The 18802-nt window shown below is 41.4% G+C and overlaps 1 protein-coding gene across 2 annotated transcripts in view; it reads left to right on the top strand.

Annotated features, from left to right (window-relative positions):
* GALNT7 (polypeptide N-acetylgalactosaminyltransferase 7) overlaps positions 1 to 18802 on the top strand; it is a 117774-nt gene that overhangs the window by 82101 nt on the left and 16871 nt on the right. The window contains exons 3-6 of one of the 2 annotated variants that reach the window (XM_060015292.1): positions 9146 to 9312; positions 13434 to 13564; positions 13811 to 13890; positions 16105 to 16287. In XM_060015292.1, coding sequence (XP_059871275.1) covers positions 9146 to 9312; positions 13434 to 13564; positions 13811 to 13890; positions 16105 to 16287 — 561 coding nt within the window. Of the gene's footprint in view, positions 1 to 9145; positions 9313 to 13433; positions 13565 to 13810; positions 13891 to 15778; positions 15962 to 16104; positions 16288 to 18802 lie in introns of both variants that reach the window. The other variant, XM_060015293.1, reaches the window with a different exon arrangement.

Below are 18802 nucleotides of genomic sequence, written 5' to 3'. Positions count from 1 at the left end.
TATCCCCTGGATGTTGAGCAAAAATAAGGAATTCATTTTCCTGTTTGTTTGGGTTTTTTTTTTTTTCGGTACGCGGGCCTCTCACTGTTGTGGCCTCTCCCGTTGCGGAGCACAGGCTCCGGACGCGCAGGCTCAGTGGCCATGGCTCACGGGCCCAGCCACTCCGCGGCATGTGGGATCTTCCCGGAGCGGGGCACGAACCCGTGTCCCCTGCATCGGCAGGCGGACTCTCAACCACTGCGCCACCAGGGAAACCCTGCTGTTTGTTTTTAAGTATATATTGGTGAGTAATTCTTGGTAAATCTGTGGTTTAGGGGAAAGAATCTTAAAGGCTTCGTTTCTAAATCTTGCCTCTGTCACTAGCTGTGACTTTGAGCAAATCAGGTGGTCTAGCGGGGCCTCCCGCAGGACTATTCAGGTATGATCGTGTATGTACCATACAAGCTAGTAGAACTTCATTTCTTCAGCCCGGGATGAAATGGGATCACAGTAACTAATACGAAAAATACCACTTATTTGGCTCAAACATTATCCGCTGTGCTGGAATTTGAGGTCCCTCAAATTCTTCCCAGCCAGCTCGGGAGTCAGCTGTTGAACTCCCTGGGAACGAATCTTCCCGGACTCCTTCATGCAGGGGGCTTCCTGTTGCTGCCTACCAGCCAGTGCTCCCCAAACCCTTGGCCCGAGGTCCCTGGTGCCACTCTCATCCCCACCACAGGGACAGAGTCTCCCCGTGGAGCCACTCTGGCACCTGCCATCTGTGAAGTACCCGTCTTCGTGGAGAGCATGCCCTTCACACTTGCTTGGCTTGTCAGGACACTAAATAAGCCAGAGCATCGGCAGAGATGGAGCTGTTCTCGAAGCCGTCGTCCAAGGCTCCCGCCCCAGGGTTTTTGTACACGGTCCACGGTTGCTGCAGAGGCCAACAACCATGTAACCTTAACCTTAGGAAGCCGCTGGCTGTTTGGAGCTGTGAATTCCAACTGTGCTGTGACTGTCTGATGGTCACTGACAGCTGAGCTGTCATGGGTAAGGACGGGACGGCTGTCCCCCGCTACTTGTGGGGATGCCAGGAAACTGCCTACCCGAGGAGGCTAGGGGAAAATGGAAATAGGACAGATACAAGCTTTTCAGAGAGCCCGGGGCCACAGGAGGCCACCAGCGATCTGGGCAGATAACGGTCCTGCTGCTTGTTCTGTGAATTACGCAAAGCAGTGGTTTTTGTAGCTTCCTGCCTTAGGAATCAGCCTTGATGAGCTAGAGAATTTCTGGTCCAAGTCATTCTGCTCTGCTAAGAATTTCCCCTTCTTCTCCAACACATTGGTCACTTGGACATGAAATAAACCTGAGCCCCTCACGTCTCTGCCCCGGAAGATGAAGTTGAGATGCAGCTACCCGGTTGGAACCAGGGCACTTGCTTAAAAGCTTGCACACGTGGCCAGCATGTGGTTTTTAGTTTAGATTGAGCTGATTGGGAGTGTGGACCTGATGGAGATTACAGGCGTGATGAGCTAAAGCCACCCATTGTCCCTGCCTTCATACCGTTCTGGTTTCTTGCCTCCCAACTGTGGCACCATATGGAGCATGCCAGAGGAAGCATGGCAGACACCGTGCTTCCTCAGTTACTGAGTTTCATCCTGAAAAACTTTTGCATAACCAACCATTAATCCTGTGTTCATTGATTTTGACTTTCAACCCCAATGGAGCACAAGTTAGAGATTTATTATTCTCCTTTTCATTAATATCTAATTCATTAATGAAGAAAATGTGTGGTATTCTATGATATAGTACAACATTGTGAAGAGTATTCCTAGAAAAATTTTTGAAATCAAATCAACCAATATGTATGGAATATTAACATAATATATGAAAACACTGTTCCAGCTATGAGCAGAACTTGTGGTGATGAGCTGACGTTTTCATCTTGGAGGAAGAATGGGTTCTGTTAGTACAGACTTAATTTTGACCTTCAAGGGAAGACTGACTGATACGAAGGATTGATAAGAACATTGGGGAAAAATAACTAGACCATCCTAGAGTTTCTAATAATCAAGGAAAGGGATACAAGCTCTTCAAGGCATAGAGGTAGAGTTTTGAGAAAATGATTAAATACAGAATAATTTTTCCTGCTTCAATTTTATGTGCCCAGTCAAAAGAAAGAATATATTATCAAGAAGGGAATAGTCTAGCTGGGGGTGAGAACAGGGGACCCAAAGAAGAGACGTGGTCATTGTACCCACAGCTATCCACGGGAGAGGTGGCCTGAGTCAGAATTTAGTCTGTTCAGCAATCCCTATTGTGGAAGAGCATGCAGGGAGATTTCAAAACCAGCAAGATGGGGCTTCCCTGGTGGCGCAGTGGTTGAGAGTCCGCCTGCCGATGCAGGGGACACGGGTTCGAGCCCTGGTCTGGGAGGATCCCACGTGCCGCGGAGCAACTGGGCCCGTGAGCCACAACTACTGAGCCTGCGCTTCTGGAGCCTGTGCTCCGCAACAGGAGATGCCGAGACAGTGAGAGGCCCGCACACCGCGATGAAGAGTGGCCCCCGCTCGCCGCAACTAGAGAAAGCCCTCGCACAGAAACGAAGACCCAACACAGCCAAAAATAAATAAATAAATTTAAAAAAAAAAAACAAAAAAACCCCAGCAAGATGATCAGATCTCAGGCTTGCCAAGCAACCTTCCGACTGTAACCAGTTTTTCATAGTCTGCTGAATTAGATATTATTTATTGATAAAGCTTAAATACATAAAGGCTTTATATCAAACTAAAGAAGTTAAAAAAACCTAGCTGGGACAGAGAAAATGGAAGGAAATTGTTAATAGGCATGGCATTTTTGGTTATGAAATCTATTTTTGACTTTTTAAGTTATAGAAAAGTCACTATGAAAATTCGTCATTCCTGTCTTCTGATACAAGCACCTGACACCACATAGGTGCCATGGAAATATTATGTAAAAATTACTTTTAAGAAAAACTCTGCAGGATAAACAAGGTCCCACTGTATAGCACAGGGAACCATAGTCAATATCCTGTGATAAACCGTAATGGAAAAGAATGTGAAAAAGAATGTGTATATATATGTATAACTGAATCACTTTGCTGTACACCTGAAACTAACACAGCATTGTGAATCAGCTATAAGTATGTGTGGCCAGAGAGTTCTGCAATAAGTAGCACAGAGCACGATGCCCTTGGTGCCGAGGGTCTTTAAGCTTTCTTGGAAAATGAAGCGCCAGAAAGGAGAAACTACTCAAATTCTGTAACAGAACCCATCCATTGCAAGGTGGCATCGTGTTTCCGTTGGCCCTCCTCCTTCTTGGAGCTTATTACAGATTTTATGCCAGTAAAGTGAGAGAAATGCTGCAGAATGGGGGTCTGACCTCAACACAGGGTGCTTCTCTCAGGACTGAGTCTTCTGGTCCAGGCTCTGCAGTGTCATCGGCACTTGCTTGCGTGCTCTCCCAGCGCAAATGCCCGCCTGCAGTGCACGTCCCCCTCCGGCTGCTCCCGTGCCCGGGGGCGACAGGAGGGTGCCGCCCTCGAGGTGTTGGCAGCAGTTTGGCCGGTACCCGCCATCCCTGCCACCCACTCCTGGCTCCCAGGTGTACTGACCTTGCTCACCTGCTGCACCCCAGCCTGTGGGCCCCTCCCCACGCCTGCCCCGCTGTGGGCGCTCATCTCCCCTCCGGCTCTCATGGGCATCCTCTGAGCCCGCGGGCCAGGCTCCGGCTTAAGCCGTCCACCCCGTCGCTTCCCTGCACGTCGCCTTACTCCTTATGTGGTGGCTCCTGGCAGCCCTGGTTTTTAACTCTGTTGCTGACAGCAGGTGGAAAACGTCTACGCTCTCTGGCTCCATCGAGAGCCAAGGAGACTGCACAGAAGAGGTGGGAAGGGACTGCTTAGCTCCCCCTGCCCGCATACCCACATCATCTCTACCCCATGCTGCAGCCTCCCCAATGGGCCTCTCCCCTAAAGTTCAGAAAGGGAGGCCGGGCTTGAGCCCCTCCTTCCATCTGCTTTTATTCTGGTCTATCAACTATCTGCTCTGTTTTGGTCTTCCTCCAGATTTTCCCCCTCTCCTGCTAGAAGAGCATCTGTCTCCACCTGCCGTACGGACTGACTGATTCTTGACAGTACCTCAAAATAGTTGGACCGTAGAGTGGAGAGTGGACATTACGCAGAGGAGAAAACACATCTAGAGGCATTTCAAAAATACCCTTAGAGCAATTCAGTAATATTTATCGAGCAACTGCCCTGTGTTAGATGGTGGTGAGCAAAGCAGATGAGGTTCCTGTCCTTAATGCGCTTACAGTCTTGAGTCTTTTGTAGGAAGGATTCCAGGCAAGGGCGAGTGTAGAGATTTATGCATAAGGATGATCATTGTCACAGTGTGGAGCCAACGGAATTGTCCATAAGGAAAAGGTCACATGAATTATGGAACAGCCAGGAGTTCCCTGGTGGCCTAGTGGTTAGGATTCTGGGCTTTCACTGCCAAGTCCCAGGTTCAGCCCCTGGTTGGGGGACTGAGATCCCGCAAGCCACGTGGTGCAGCCAAAAACATTTACTAATTTAAAAAAATGATGGAACAGCCATACTTCGCAATGTTGTGCAATAGTTACAAAGAATTAGCTAACAGGATAAAGCTATACGTACTCACATGAAAGAAGAATCTATACATACTCATCTGAATATATCTAGACATATCTAGACATACATTTATATGTCTGCATGAGCATAAAATGTCTAAACACAACAACTAGTGACAATGATTTCCTCTAGGAGGTGAGATTTGTTGGGGAGAGGGAAGGGGGCAGCTTTTACCTTTACTTTATATGCTTCTATGTTGTTTGGATTTTGTACAACAAAGTGTGTATTGCTTTTGTAATTTTTTTCAATTTAAAAAAATTTTTTATACAAATTTTAAAGGTAACTTCATTTGTCGTAATTACAAAATATTGGCTATATTTCCCATGTTGTACAATACATCCTTGAGCCTATTTATCTTATACCCACCAATTTGTACCTCCCTGCCCCCAATATTGCCCCTCACCTGCACTGGTACCCACTAGTTTGTTCTCTATGAATGTTCTTCTTTTTGTTATATACACATAGTTTGTTGTATTTTGTGGATTCCACATATAAGTCATATCATATGGTATTTGTCTTTCTCTGACTTATTTCACTTAGCATAATGCTTTCCAAGTCCATCCATGTTGCTGCAAATGGCAAAATTTCATTCTTTTTTATGGCTCAGTAGTATTCCATTGTATGTATGTATGTGTATGGTATATGTGTGTGTGTGTATGTGTGTGTGTGTATATATATATATATATATATATATATATATATATGCTGCTTCTTCTTTAATCATTCACCTGTTGATGGACACTTAGGTTTCTTCCATATGTTGGCAACTGTAAGTAATGCTGCTATGAACTTAGGAGTGCATGTATCTTTTCAAATTAGTGTTTTTGGTTTTTTCAGGTATATACCCAGGAGTGGAATTGCTGGGTCGTATGGTAGTTCTGTTTTCAGGTTTTTGAGAAATCTCCATGCAGTTTTCCACAGTGGCTGCACCAATTTACATTCCCACCGACAGGGTACAGGGGTTCCCTTTTGTCCACATCCTCGCCAACATTTGTTATTTATGTTCTTTTTGATGATAGCCATCCTGACAGGTGTGAGGTGACATCATGGTTTTGATTTGCATTTCCCTCATGATTAGTGATGTTGAGCATCTTTTCATGTGCCTGTTGGCCATCTGCATTTCCTCTTTGGAAGAATCTCTATTCAGTTCTTCTGCCCATTTTTTAATTGGGTTGTTTGTTTTTCTTGATGTTGAGTTATATGAACTGTTTATATATGTTGGATATTAACCCCTTATCAGTCATATCATTTGCAAATATTTTCTCTCGTTCAGTAGGTTGTCTTTTCATGTTGTCAATGGTTTCCTTTGCTGTGCAAAAGCTTTTAAGTTTAATTAGGTCTCATTTGTTTATTTTTGCTTTTATTTCCCTTACTTTAAGAGATGGACTCAAAAAAAATATTGCTTTTGTTTGGTAATTTTTAAGACAAAGAAAATAGGAAAAATATATACCAAGAGTTGTAGTTACTGGCACATAACCTAGTTTACATCTTTGGAGTTATTTCCAAACCGTACAGAGGTGAGGGAAGATGGAGAAATTGGGAACACACTCTCTTCCAGCTCTTGTCCCCTTGTCCTGTAGGAATGCAAGGTAGCACGTCCAGACCTTCCGATGGACGGTCTGCCCAAGCAGTCCCTGGGACAGGAAGGTGTCCGCTGTGGGCCCCCTCTCGTCTTCACTTTCCTCCTTCCTCCTCTCCTTCATTCCCTCTGTTTCCAACAGTCCTCATCTGGCTCATTTCTCCAAGCTGTCATCTTTTGCCTTAGAAATCAGCAAGTTCCAAATCTCCTTCCATGACTTAAATATCTTCACCAATTCTGGTGTCTGTTGTAAACCAAAATCCGTGTCTTTCCCATCCAGTTCTGCTTCTTTAGGCCCAGTGGTTAGACTCAGGGAAGAAAATTATTGCCTGAATCTCCATCAGAGCGTTTGCTTGTTTTTGCAGTTTCGGGGAGGGAGATCATTTGTCCCTACCCTTCCAAAATTAGACATACCTGCCTAGGTTAGTTTCTCTCCAGAAACACTCATCACATCTTCTTTCAAAATCTGCATCCCTCCACTACTGTATTTTTCAACTTGGTACTCTGAAAGAGCACGTGGCCCCTCCCAACCTTGAAAAGCCCTCTTTGTTGCCGAAGGCTACCATGCCCCCACCCCCTTCCCCATTCCTGGGGTATCTCCAGGCCACAAAGGGCAGGGAAGAGCGGGAGGGGAGAGAGCTCCCATCACATAATAATAAGCTCGATGAGTGCCTTGTATTGACATTATATTCAATTATATTCAATGTCAGTATCAGTTCTTAGACCTTAGACCTTAGATCAATTCTTAGCCATTCATAGATAGGTATAGCTAGTGTTTTTTCTTTTTCTTTCATTTTACTTTTAACAAGATTTCTTATAAACCCAAGATAGCCTAGGTTTATGTCCTGGCTTCCTTACTCTCTAGCTGAGTGATCTTAGGCAGTCATTTATCCCTGACCTCAGTCCCCTCATCTGTAAAATGGGAACATTAATAGTACTAACCTCATTGTGATGTTGGGAGGTTAGATAAGTTAATAAAAGTAAAGCACAGAGAATAGTGCCTGACACATAATAAGTATGCTGGTATTTGTAATTATACTGCAAATGCCCTTTTGTAACTTTTCCTCTTCAGTTTTTTTCATATTTTAATTCTACCTTCCAAAGGTATAGATCTTCCGTCCATTCATTTTTTATCTGAATCACATGCACACAATTCATTGTGTGCTATTATCTTTTCCTCCTCACTTCTTTGGTGTCAGTACTTTTTAAATCATCCTTCTGGTCTCACTCTCACCTCATGGCTCCAGGACGCCTTCCTGCCCACCTGTCTTGAGGTTGAATTAGGGCCACCTGTCAAAGCACCATGGTTTCCCCACTGTCACACGCAGAGAAAGTGCAGACATTTGCTCTGTGTCTCGCGGTGGGCTTCATAAGGGCAGAGACTGTGTCTGCTCCTTGATGCTGAGCTAGTGCCTAGCTCAGAACGTAGCAGGTACTTACTACTCCTTTAACAAGAAAATGCAGATGTAAGAAATAAGATTTGATGGATTCCAGACTCAGTCTGTATTTCTATAAAAGCAACCTCTAAGAACACAGACAATTGAGAACTACGTTGAAATGGAAATAAATACCCAGAGAAAACATTGTTTGCATCTCTGTTGGGCCAGGTCCTATTTTAGATAATGGTGGTATAGGTTATCAAGCTGATAATGTTAATTGCTGCTTTAATGGTTTTAAATTTAATCTTGGGAACAAGCTTTTTTACTCCTCCATGAAAAGCTTTGGGATTAAAAAAAAAATCTTTCTTTTCCACTTACCAAGGAGAAGGTAATAGGCACCAGATGCTAGTTCTGAAAGCTAACTCCTGCAGAAAGAACACGGGTCTCAGATTGTTCTCATTCGTCTGCCGTGTTCTTACTGTCTTGTTCTTCTCCCATAACCAAACAGACAAAAGTGGGTGTGTGTGTGTACATACACACATATATGTGTATACACATATGCTTGTATATGTATAATATACACACAACTGTACCTCGTTATCCACCGGGAGATAGGTTCCAGGACCCCTTCGGATACCAAAATCCATCCGTGGATACTCAAGTCCCTTATATAAAATGGCATGGTATTTACATATAACCTATACACACCACCCTCCTGTATACTTTCAATCGATTATTTATAATACCTAATACAAGGTAGGCACTATGTAAATAGTTGCCATGGAAAATTCAAACTTTGCTTTTTGGAACTTTCGGGAATTTTTTTCCAATATTTTTGATCCACAGTTGGTTGAATCTTAAGATGCAGAACCAGCAGATATGGAGGGCCGACCGTGTAGGGGGGCAGGGGGGTTCTTTCCAACTAGAAGAAGGTTTCTGGCAACTTTATCCCTGCTACAGTTATTGAAGTAATTTTGCGTAAAACACTTAAAGACCCTTCTTTAGTCAATCTGATAACTCTAAACACTATTAGAACTTTGTTTATTCATCCAACAGTTAATTTTGGAATGTCTCTCGTATGCTGCACTTCAGCCCATTTCATGTTTTTCTGAATGTTTTAGCCATATTAGAACAGGACAGCTTTCAAACACAGTTATACAGTGGTTTATTCACAGCAAGTAAAATAAATCCCTTGCACCAGAAGCTCAAGTTTTAAAGCAGAAAATAAACTGAGGTTGAAGTCATGGAAAACAAACCTTAATACCATCCCCAGCTGAGAAGCATAAATTCACAAATTAGTTCTCTTTGTCGCAATAAGTGCCGGTTGGTGAAGAAGTAGCTTGAATATGAGTAACTTCATCTCATACCAGCTTCTCTCTTCTACCTTGGGTTTCTGTTAAAAGATAAGATGTATTTCATTCACTTACCTTAGTTAAGTCCATAATATTTAATCCAATCAGAAGACGTAGTCATAGTAAGTTTGGAACCAAACATTGCAGATTACCTCTGAATAAATATGATGAAATGTTCCTTTTGTAGATGCAAGTATTGGCATTATGATGAAAACCTGCTCACGGCCAGCATTGTCATCGTCTTCCATAACGAAGGGTGGTCCACCCTCATGAGAACAGTTCACAGCGTAATTAAAAGGACTCCAAGGAAATACTTAGCAGAAATCGTGTTAATTGACGATTTCAGTAACAAAGGTAATGGCTATGGAATCGGCATTTTGTCTGTAAAATAATTATAAGCAATTGCAAAAAGGTGATCTCAAAATAGTCTTCAGAAATTAATAATTAACATCTATTATCAACAAGTTGGCACTATGCTAAGCATTGTATGTGAATTATTTTGTTTAGTTCTGACAGTAAGCCTGGTGATACATATTGTTCATCCTCATTTTGCACTTGAGGCTCAGAGATGTTAAGTAACTTGCCAGCAGTGACAGAGATAGTAATTAACAGCTGCATCCAAATCTATAGGCTCATAAGTCTGTGTTTTTAACCGCGGTCTTATACTATACCAATTCTTTGGGCATTGGGTTTTATAAAAATTTAATCGTAGAGGTAATTTATTGAATGACTGAAAAAATGCAATGGCAGGTATATTGCAGTGCCACCCAAAGCTCCGTCCACATCTATATACTGAAACCTATATACCTGTTTAATAGCTTGTATTTTGCATTTCAGTGTATTTTGAATTTGACCAGAAACCATGGACTATTTTTATTTATAAGAGAAAGTACCTACTAAAGCTTATTTTGTTCTAGATTTGATTTAAGATAATTGAATAGAAGGAAATTGTGTTTTATTTTTTGACTCTCTTTGTGGAGCAAGCTCTAACACGTTTAGGGAGACATCGGTTATTCTTGGTTCAACTTGGCTAGAGAGAGATGGAGCAGTGATTTTCCAGATAAGTGGGGTTTTTTAAGTTAAAATATTTTTCTTCAAATAGATCCATTATTGTAAGCTGAATATATCTTCTTAATGATGTAAATATCAAAAGATAGATAATGCTATAGCTCAGACCCCAAAGCAGCATGTAATTATGCTGCTAAAACCCAAGTCTGGGCAGTTATTTATTCTTCTTTGCTTGTCATAAAGCTGAGTTGAAACCTTTGAAAACTGACCAAAGAGCGCAGACAACTCAATGACAACAGGATGTCTGCTTTTTGGCAAATGAGTTTTGCAGAGAGTTTTTGTGTATAAGTAGTGATACCACTGGATATAATGTTAGAAAAGAAGTCAGAACATAGGCAGCATGAAAATACCATTCAAAATGGCTTTACAAAAGCTTCCTCCAAAACTTAATTTAGAATTCTTGCAGTCTGGATAAACCTCTGCTGTTTTTGCAAGGACACAAGCAGAATCTTGATCTTGTATACATATATTAGCATGGAGAGAAACAGAAATGTGACCTACCACTTTCTTCAACTAATCATTTTTAATTACAGCAGGGAATGTATAACTTTAGATTTTCAGTCATCAAATGCCTTTAGCTTAGACATCTTGGTTGCAATTTTCTACAACGGGATCATTTTCACTAAGAACACTATTCCTGTCTCAAATAAATATTTGAAAATACATTTTTAAGTGATATTGTTGGTGCCAACAATGTTTTAGATTTAGCAAAACTTAAGTCTACAAAAACAGCTTGGAGAAATCCCATGTCTATGACTGTATTGATTTTAAGAACCACTATGTTATTAATACAAGTTAAAAAGCTCAGAATAGTCTTTAAAAAAAAAAAAAAAGTGAAGATACACCAAAAGGTGTTTCCCATTCTAAAATCTTGCTTTCTTGCTTGGCCCGAGGAAAGGACAAAATTGGGGGCTTAAGTGTTTTGTCCAGTTTAATTTTTTTGTGATAAGTGCTTCTGTTGTTACAAATCTCTAACAGCCTCTTGTAACACATTTTAAAAGCAATTACATATAGGGTCTGCTTAGCTTAACAGCGTCGGCAGGGTCGTTGATTGGGGCTACTCTTGGACAGAAGTACAGAAGGTCTTTAATTACTCTTCCCAATTTCAAAACACCCTTGAACATCTGTCAGTCCTATCCTCAGTAAAACTATACAGCATTTGGTAAATCTGCCTTAGGTGAAAACTTGGATTGTTTTCTTTCCCCAATATATTCAGTAATTAAAACTCTTGAGTTATAATTTTTCTTTTAAAGACAAAATACTTAACTAATTTATATAAAACCTCACAAAAGAGCTGGCTGCTCAGAACCCTCGGGTTTCTGGAAGTTACAATGTCCTCAAAACGTAAGGGTCTGGGGCCTTTGAACAGAGACCACTCCTCTCCACCTGTGCACTGGGCAAAGGGCTACACGGACAACGTGTCCTCCTGGCAGCACTCAGGGAAGGAAGCTGCGGGAGCACTTCCGCTCGCAAGTGCACATCATTTCCGCCTGCTTCTCATTGGCCACAGCAAGTCAGGTGGCCCAGCGTGCAGTCCGGGCTGGGGCTGGGGAGGATTGATCATCCCCCAGCAGGGGCCGTGTTCCTTCCGGGCACTGATCTGTCCACTGTAGTGAGACCCAAGGGCAGCCAAGGTCATCTTAACTAGAATCTAAATTTAAAGAGCACACCATCAACTCATTTCTGGCCGTAACAATTTATTTTACATATATTTAGATCACATATCCGAAAAAGTACCTAATGCAAGTCAGAAGGGGCTTTAGAAAAAAAAAAAAACTTAGGACTGTACAGAACTAAAAAAAAATAGGAAGGTAAGAGCTTTTCTTAAAAAAAACAACAGCAACAAAAAAAACTTACATTGAAAGGAAAATTACCAAGAATTTCTGGGGAAACATTGTAACTCACCATGAGAATTTTATTTATAATTCTCATTAAAACTGGACACCAAAGTAGAGAATGGAAAATTTTTTCTTCTCAATTTTGAATACCCATGTGTGAGTATCTTGCTAATTATAAGCTCCTTAAAAACGAGTAAAGTATTAAATGTACAGCCTGATTTGCCCATTTAACCACGGGCTCATCACTAAATACAGCTGTTTTGGGGGTTGTTTTTGTATTCATGGGCCAAAATTTTAAACAACTTAAAAATAATTTTTGTGTCTTCAAGAAACATCTTTTAAGGATCCAGGAATTAGTTGTGGCTGTGATGAGTCAGTTTCATTGGCTCATAGTAATACAAACAAAAACTGTTCTCTTGCAACTAGGAAGCCAAGATGGAAAGTTTGGCAAATGTATCTTGTTTTTATAACACAAAAATTTCTCTACCAAACTGCAAACATATATGTGTGTGTGTGTGTGTGTGTGTACATATAATACAGGCATATGTGTGGAAATGATATATGTATTTATTATATAAATATGTAAAGATTTATTTATAAATATATACATACACACACATATATATACAGACACTTGATGCTTAAAATACAAAGAAAATGGGATCTTTTATTGTTACTTGCCAACTGGATGGGAACTATATTCATCACCACACCAAGACTACTCCCTTCAACACTGATTGTAGTAGAAAGATGGCTCAGAAACAAATATTAACCTATACCCTGTGTGGATCCCGAAGGCCATGTCATGTTATTTATAGGCAGTACATCTTCAGAAATCCTGAACCACTGCTTCTTCCAAAAGCAAAAAAACTATTGTGCCTGAAAGCTTCTAGATATGATATTAACATTTGATTTTTTTCAGTTTTCATGTCAGTTGGCATAGTCATCATTTATTTAATGTTTAGAGAGAGGTTTGATAATTCTCAGGCTAGCTAGTTCTCCGTAGGTATATTAAGCTCAAAATTTAACTCGAGTAATACACTTCACCTTACCTCCCTATACATTTAACATTCAGTATGGTCTGTGTAAAATTACTGAGTACTCAAAGGACCTGTTTGCCTATCCTCATTTCTTGAGAAAAATAATAGTTTAAGTGGGGACTTCCCTGGTGGCGCAGTGGTTAAGAATCCGCCTGCCAATGCAGGGGACATGGGTTCAAGCCCTGGTCCAGGAAGATCCCACATGCCGCAGAGCAACTAAGCCCGTGCACCACAACTACTGAACCTGCGCTCCAGAGCCCACGAACCACAACTGCTGAGCATGTGCGCCGCAACTACTGAAGCCCTCGCGCCTATAGCCCGTGCTCCGCAACAAGAGAAGCCACCGCAATTAGAAGCCCGCGCACCACAATGAAGAGTAGCCCCTGCTCAACACAACTAGAGAAAGCCCGCGCACAGCAATGAAGACCCAACACAGCCAAAAATAAATTAATTAATTTTTAAAAATAGCTTAAGTGGTTTATTAGCCATAACTATAATTTATAATGTTGACTGAATTTTTTATTCATAGAACACTTAAAAGAAAAACTGGATGACTATATTAAGCTGTGGAATGGCCTAGTCAAGGTATTTCGAAATGAGAGAAGAGAAGGTTTAATTCAGGCACGAAGTATCGGTGCCCAGAAGGCTAAACTTGGACAGGTAGGACACATTTGATATCTATTATGTCAACATTTTGGATTTGGTAACTAAAAGATCATCTACATTTTTAAGTACCCATTTAATTTTTAATTTTTTAAAATTGAAAATGCTACCTTAAACACATAACTTATATATCAAAATTGACTCTAATGCCAGTTTATATTAGCATCTAATTTTAAATTGTACGTGATATACGTCGTGCTGTATATGAGTTTTCTTTCACCCTGCCTCTTTTTTTTTCCCCAGGTTTTGATATACCTCGATGCCCACTGTGAGGTGGCAGTTAACTGGTATGCACCACTTGTAGCTCCCATATCTAAGGACAGGTAACATTGCCTTGCTTTTTTTCTTTCCTGGTTGAAAAGTAAACCTCATCCTAGGACAAATAATGTTCCCATTCTTCTGATTCCAGTTCCATTCAGTGCATCAAGTTGTATGTTGAGTTTTCTTTTTTAGCTAGTTGTTTCCCTGGGTGGATCTAGGTGGCTACTTGGGGCTGATTCACATGCGGGCAGTTAGACATTTGGGATAAGCCTAGGGCATCTCACTCAGAATCATCTTCCTCTGGCTACAAAAGCTTTGCTCTAAGAGCAATATTAATCGTTCCCGCGCACTGTGGTAACATTCTAAAGGCTTGAAGGAGCATGCTTTGGAATTCTGCCTATGGGTGGTTTTATGCCCTTTGAAGTGATTATTTTACACAGTAAGGGCCAGCTCTTACCTGTGGCAAGGCCTTGGGTTCCCATAGGACCTTTCAAGTTTAGAAGTAGACAGCTATCCTGTGGAAATGTGGTAATCACCAATTTACAGAAGGTCTGAAACAGTAGATGGGCAGCAGCAGTTTTCGAGTTCCCAAAGCCTTCCTTGCTTTTAGTCCAGAATCCTGACTATTTCAGAATCTAGAAGAAATAAGACATGTCCCTGTGGCAATGGCCTGAGACAGAGGAAGAGCTTTTGGAGGATTTTATCATCAGAGCATCTATGAGACACGATTTTCACGTGCTGTCTGATTTAATCCTCACAGCAGCCCTGCAAGATAGATATTACTACCTCCTTTGTACGAAAGAGGATGCTGAGGCTAACAGAAATTAATTAGTTTGCCCCAGATCAGACAGCTTAGAAACTACCCAACTGAGATCTCTCTGGGACACCTTCCACCACATACTTAGAAATCTGAGAATCATAAAGAGAGATAACAAGCCTTCACCTCTCCTGGTGAAAGCTGGCTGTCCTCGGGGTGGTGAGGGGAGGTCATACCACAGGGACCCTCCACTCGCCCATGGGAGTCCAGTGTCTGGAGGGAATAAAGTACCTTTCCCCTGTATCGAAATTCTAAGCCCCATTAATTTTCCCCTTCCTATTGGTTTCTAAACATCTAAAAAGCACCTTAACGTGGCTGTCAAAAACTATAATCTCCATTTTAGGGGATGCATTTTAAAATTCTTTCTGATAAAATGAACGTTGGAACAAGCAGGATACCGATTATCTTTGTAGAGCTGGCTCTACACCTGATTGGTCATATAGTTCTAGCATTTTCATGAAGCCCACATAAAAGGTATAATATTTTTTTGCTCCAAATTCTCAGGCCACTATTTATGTTCTTCAGCAGGTTTTGAGGGATTTTTCTTTCCTTGTTTTTTTAAAAAGCCAGAATACAATACAGTACTCTTTTTTTGCAATAAAAGAAAAGGTTTTTTCCCAATAAAAGAAGTAGGAAAAGAAGATCAAGTAAATGTACAAAAACAGATTTTCACAGTCACTGTTTCCAAAGAAGTAGGAAGCAGCAAAGAGTTGGGAGCACTGCTGAACGTGTCGCAGGTATTATCTTTCTACACACACACTCAATGTTTAATGGAGGGGTAAGGAGGGAAAATAACAGGCAGGGAAATCTGGTAAATAATGGGAAGTTACCAAGAGGGTGTTGCCTGTAGGACCACAGTGAAAATGAGGAAATCCTATTTAAGTTCAAGTTCATGGCTCTTCATCCGTGACATGTGTCTGTGAGCCCAGGGACATCTCCTCTCTCCTTCCCTTAAGAAAACAGCCTCCTTGACTTTTCAAAGCATTCATTCGCTTCCCATTAGATATGAAAATCCCCTAGTTGGGGAGGAAAAAAAAGCAAACCCACAGTAACAAGAGATAATCTAGTTAGGCATGCTCAACTAGTCAGTTTTGGGTTCTTAAATGCTTTTTCATTTTCTGTAAATGTTTCAGAACCACATGCACTGTGCCTCTGATAGATTACATAGATGGGAATGATTATTCCATTGAGCCACAGCAAGGTGGGGATGAAGATGGTTTTGCCAGAGGGGCCTGGGACTGGAGTTTGCTATGGAAGCGTATTCCTCTAAGCCACAAGGAAAAGGCCAAAAGAAAACATAAAACTGAACCTTATCGGTAAAGATTACTACTTCCTTTTCTTACGTGGAACGTTTACCTAAGTACTTTTCTTTTTTTCCTTCCCCATGTACTCGTGTAAACATGTGGGTCCCTACACGCCCTTGCATTTCATCTTCGCTGCCATCATCAACACAATACAGAACCACTTGCACTGTGCCGATTATAGATGTCATAAATGGCAACACTTATGAAATTGTACCCCAAGGGGGTGGTGACGAAGATGGGTATGCCCGAGGAGCATGGGATTGGAGTATGCTCTGGAAACGGGTGCCTCTGACCCCTCAAGAGAAGAGAATGAGAAAGACAAAAACTGAACCATATCGGTAATCACTAAATCACTTACCTGTTTCTCTTTTCTCCAGTTGCTGCTAACCTATTAACCTCTTGCCAAGCTAAAAAAAAAAAAGAAACTTGTTATTAAAACTGTAGATGCTGTCTCAGATTCTGAAAGGCTTTCTTTCTTTGTGCTGTTTCAGAGGTTTAAACTCACACTTGCTTCTTTGTGGTTGCTTTTTCCTTAAAAGCAAACTCCGTTTGGGGGTGAGCACGCTTTATGGCATTAGTTCCACATACAGGTGAAAAAAAGAAAATCTTTGCCATCATGTCCTAGTAGACTAGACATGAAATTTTGTTCGTTTGATGATTATGTCATTCTGTAAGTTTAAGATGCTCACATTGCTTACGATCCAAGTTTTATATCCACTTTGATGCTTTGCAGGTAGTGTTGACAATGAAAGACAGTAACAAGAGTTTTTTTTTTCTTCCTTTGGTTTTATATGCTAACTCTTAAATACTAATTTCATCCCAGTTAAATCTGATGAATAAAAATACACGACTTTGGGAAATGTTACATAGAATCCTTTATTACTTCATTTTCAGAAGAGCACTTGATTTAAAAGGAAACTTCATTCCAAAATCTTCCTTTTTCTCCCTTCTTGTGGCTCTTCAAATAGAACAACTTGTGCTACTCTCTCTTTGGTCTTTTCACTGGAACATTTTACCATCTTTCAAAAGAGTGGCCCCAAATTAAATGTTTGCATAAATGCTAATGTAGGCTTCTAAATGTGTCTGATTTTATTTTTCTGATCTTATGGTTCTGCTTTTGGTCTCTCTCTTACTGTTATGCTACTGATGATGTTCAAACTCAGTTTGGGGAAGGTGTCTCCAATGTCATGGAAAAAGCTGGTGGGATTTGGGCATGTCATGATACCAGGATACTGAAATGGCAAACATAAGGAAATTATACAACTTTCAGCTTTATTTGACATTTTCCAAATTTCTCTTTGAAGTTCTTTTTCAAAAATTGTCCAGGAATCTACTGCTTACCCACTTACCCTGACTCACAAATAATTCTGGGAGAAAAAACATAGGGCTAATAAAACATAAGGGCTAATAATTATAGTTCTATTTCTACCAATCCCATGGGCTAGGAAAGAAAATTTTTTAAATGTAGAAAAATTTAAGGAAGGTTTCTCTTTAAGTTACTCACTGGTTTTCATGTTAAGATACATTTTCAAATATGTACTGAGATAAGTGGGAATATATTTAAAGATCAAAAAGGCATAGTTATAATAGAGTAATGTTAAATGACAGTTAAATAAATTTGGCATGAAAGTATAACTGAAAACGCAATAGGGCTGTTTCTCCTTTAAGAAGAAAAGCCTTATGAAAGAATGACTTTCCCCTGATGTGGCTTCCCTTTAATATTGAAAATATTTCTTGCTTCATTATCTTTTTAATTAATATATTTATTTATTTATTTTTGGCTTTGCTGGGTCTTCGTTGCTGTGCGCGGGCTTTCTCTAGTTGTGGCGAGCGGGGGCTACTCCTTGTTGCAGTGCACAGGCTTCTCATTGCAGTGGCTTCTTGTTGCAGAGCACGGGCTCCAGGTGCACGGGCTTCAGTAGTTGTGGCACATGGGCTCAGTAGTTGTGGCGCACGGGCTTAGTTGCTCCGCGGCATGTGGGATCTTCCTGGACCCAGGGCTCAAACCCGTGTCCCCTGCACTGGCAGGTGGATTCTCAACCACCGCGCCACCAGGGAAGCCCCGTGCTTCATTATTTATTTAATATTTAATGAATGCTTACTATGTGCCAGGCGCTATTTTCTGGGGATAAATTTTAAAGAGATGTGTTCCCTCGTGGCACTTAACATGTAGTGGGTGAGACAGAAATTAAACAGTTAACTGCACGAATAACTGGAGCAGCAAGTGTGACGAGTGGTGAGAAGAAAAGCTCACGGAAAGTGTCTCAAAAGCCACGCTGAGGCCGAGCCCTGAGGGATAAGTCTGCCCTGTGGAGGAGGAGGGAGGACCGTTCAGGAGACTGCAGCATAGCCAGGGTCCTGGGACAGGAGGGGGTCGGGCAGAGCACGGAGGCATTGCCTGCTGCCTGCTGGGGCTTGGGTGGGGCGGAAGAGAGCGGAGGACACAATTGGGGTTCCTGTGCCTGGTCTAGGATGGCAGCAGTGACGCTGGAAAGAAGTGGGTTCAAGATGTGTGTTGATGGTAGAATCAGTAGGAATTGGTGATAGACTGAATATCAGGTGTGCTGATGAAGAGGCTCTAATGGAGGGGTCTACCTAAGAATCGAGTGCAGTGATAATTCATTGTTGCCAGGGGAAGGGGGAACGGAGTGAAAATTATTCCTAACGGTACGGGGTGAAAATTATTCCCAACGGTGGGAGTGGCTTGCCCTAAAAAGCTATCAAGTCTTTTTTTCTCTTGTCTCTAAAAAGAACCCAATTCAAGGTCCCACTCAAGAAGGACCACAGATCACTCTTTGGCAGCCCTGCCTCCTGACACAGTAAATAGCTGTGTCTAATGCTCCTGTGTCATTT

Source organism: Delphinus delphis, chromosome 6 (genome assembly GCF_949987515.2).
Source record: "Delphinus delphis chromosome 6, mDelDel1.2, whole genome shotgun sequence".
In the NCBI taxonomy this organism is placed as follows: domain Eukaryota; kingdom Metazoa; phylum Chordata; class Mammalia; order Artiodactyla; family Delphinidae; genus Delphinus; species Delphinus delphis.
This window is presented reverse-complemented; position numbering and strand designations above follow the sequence as displayed.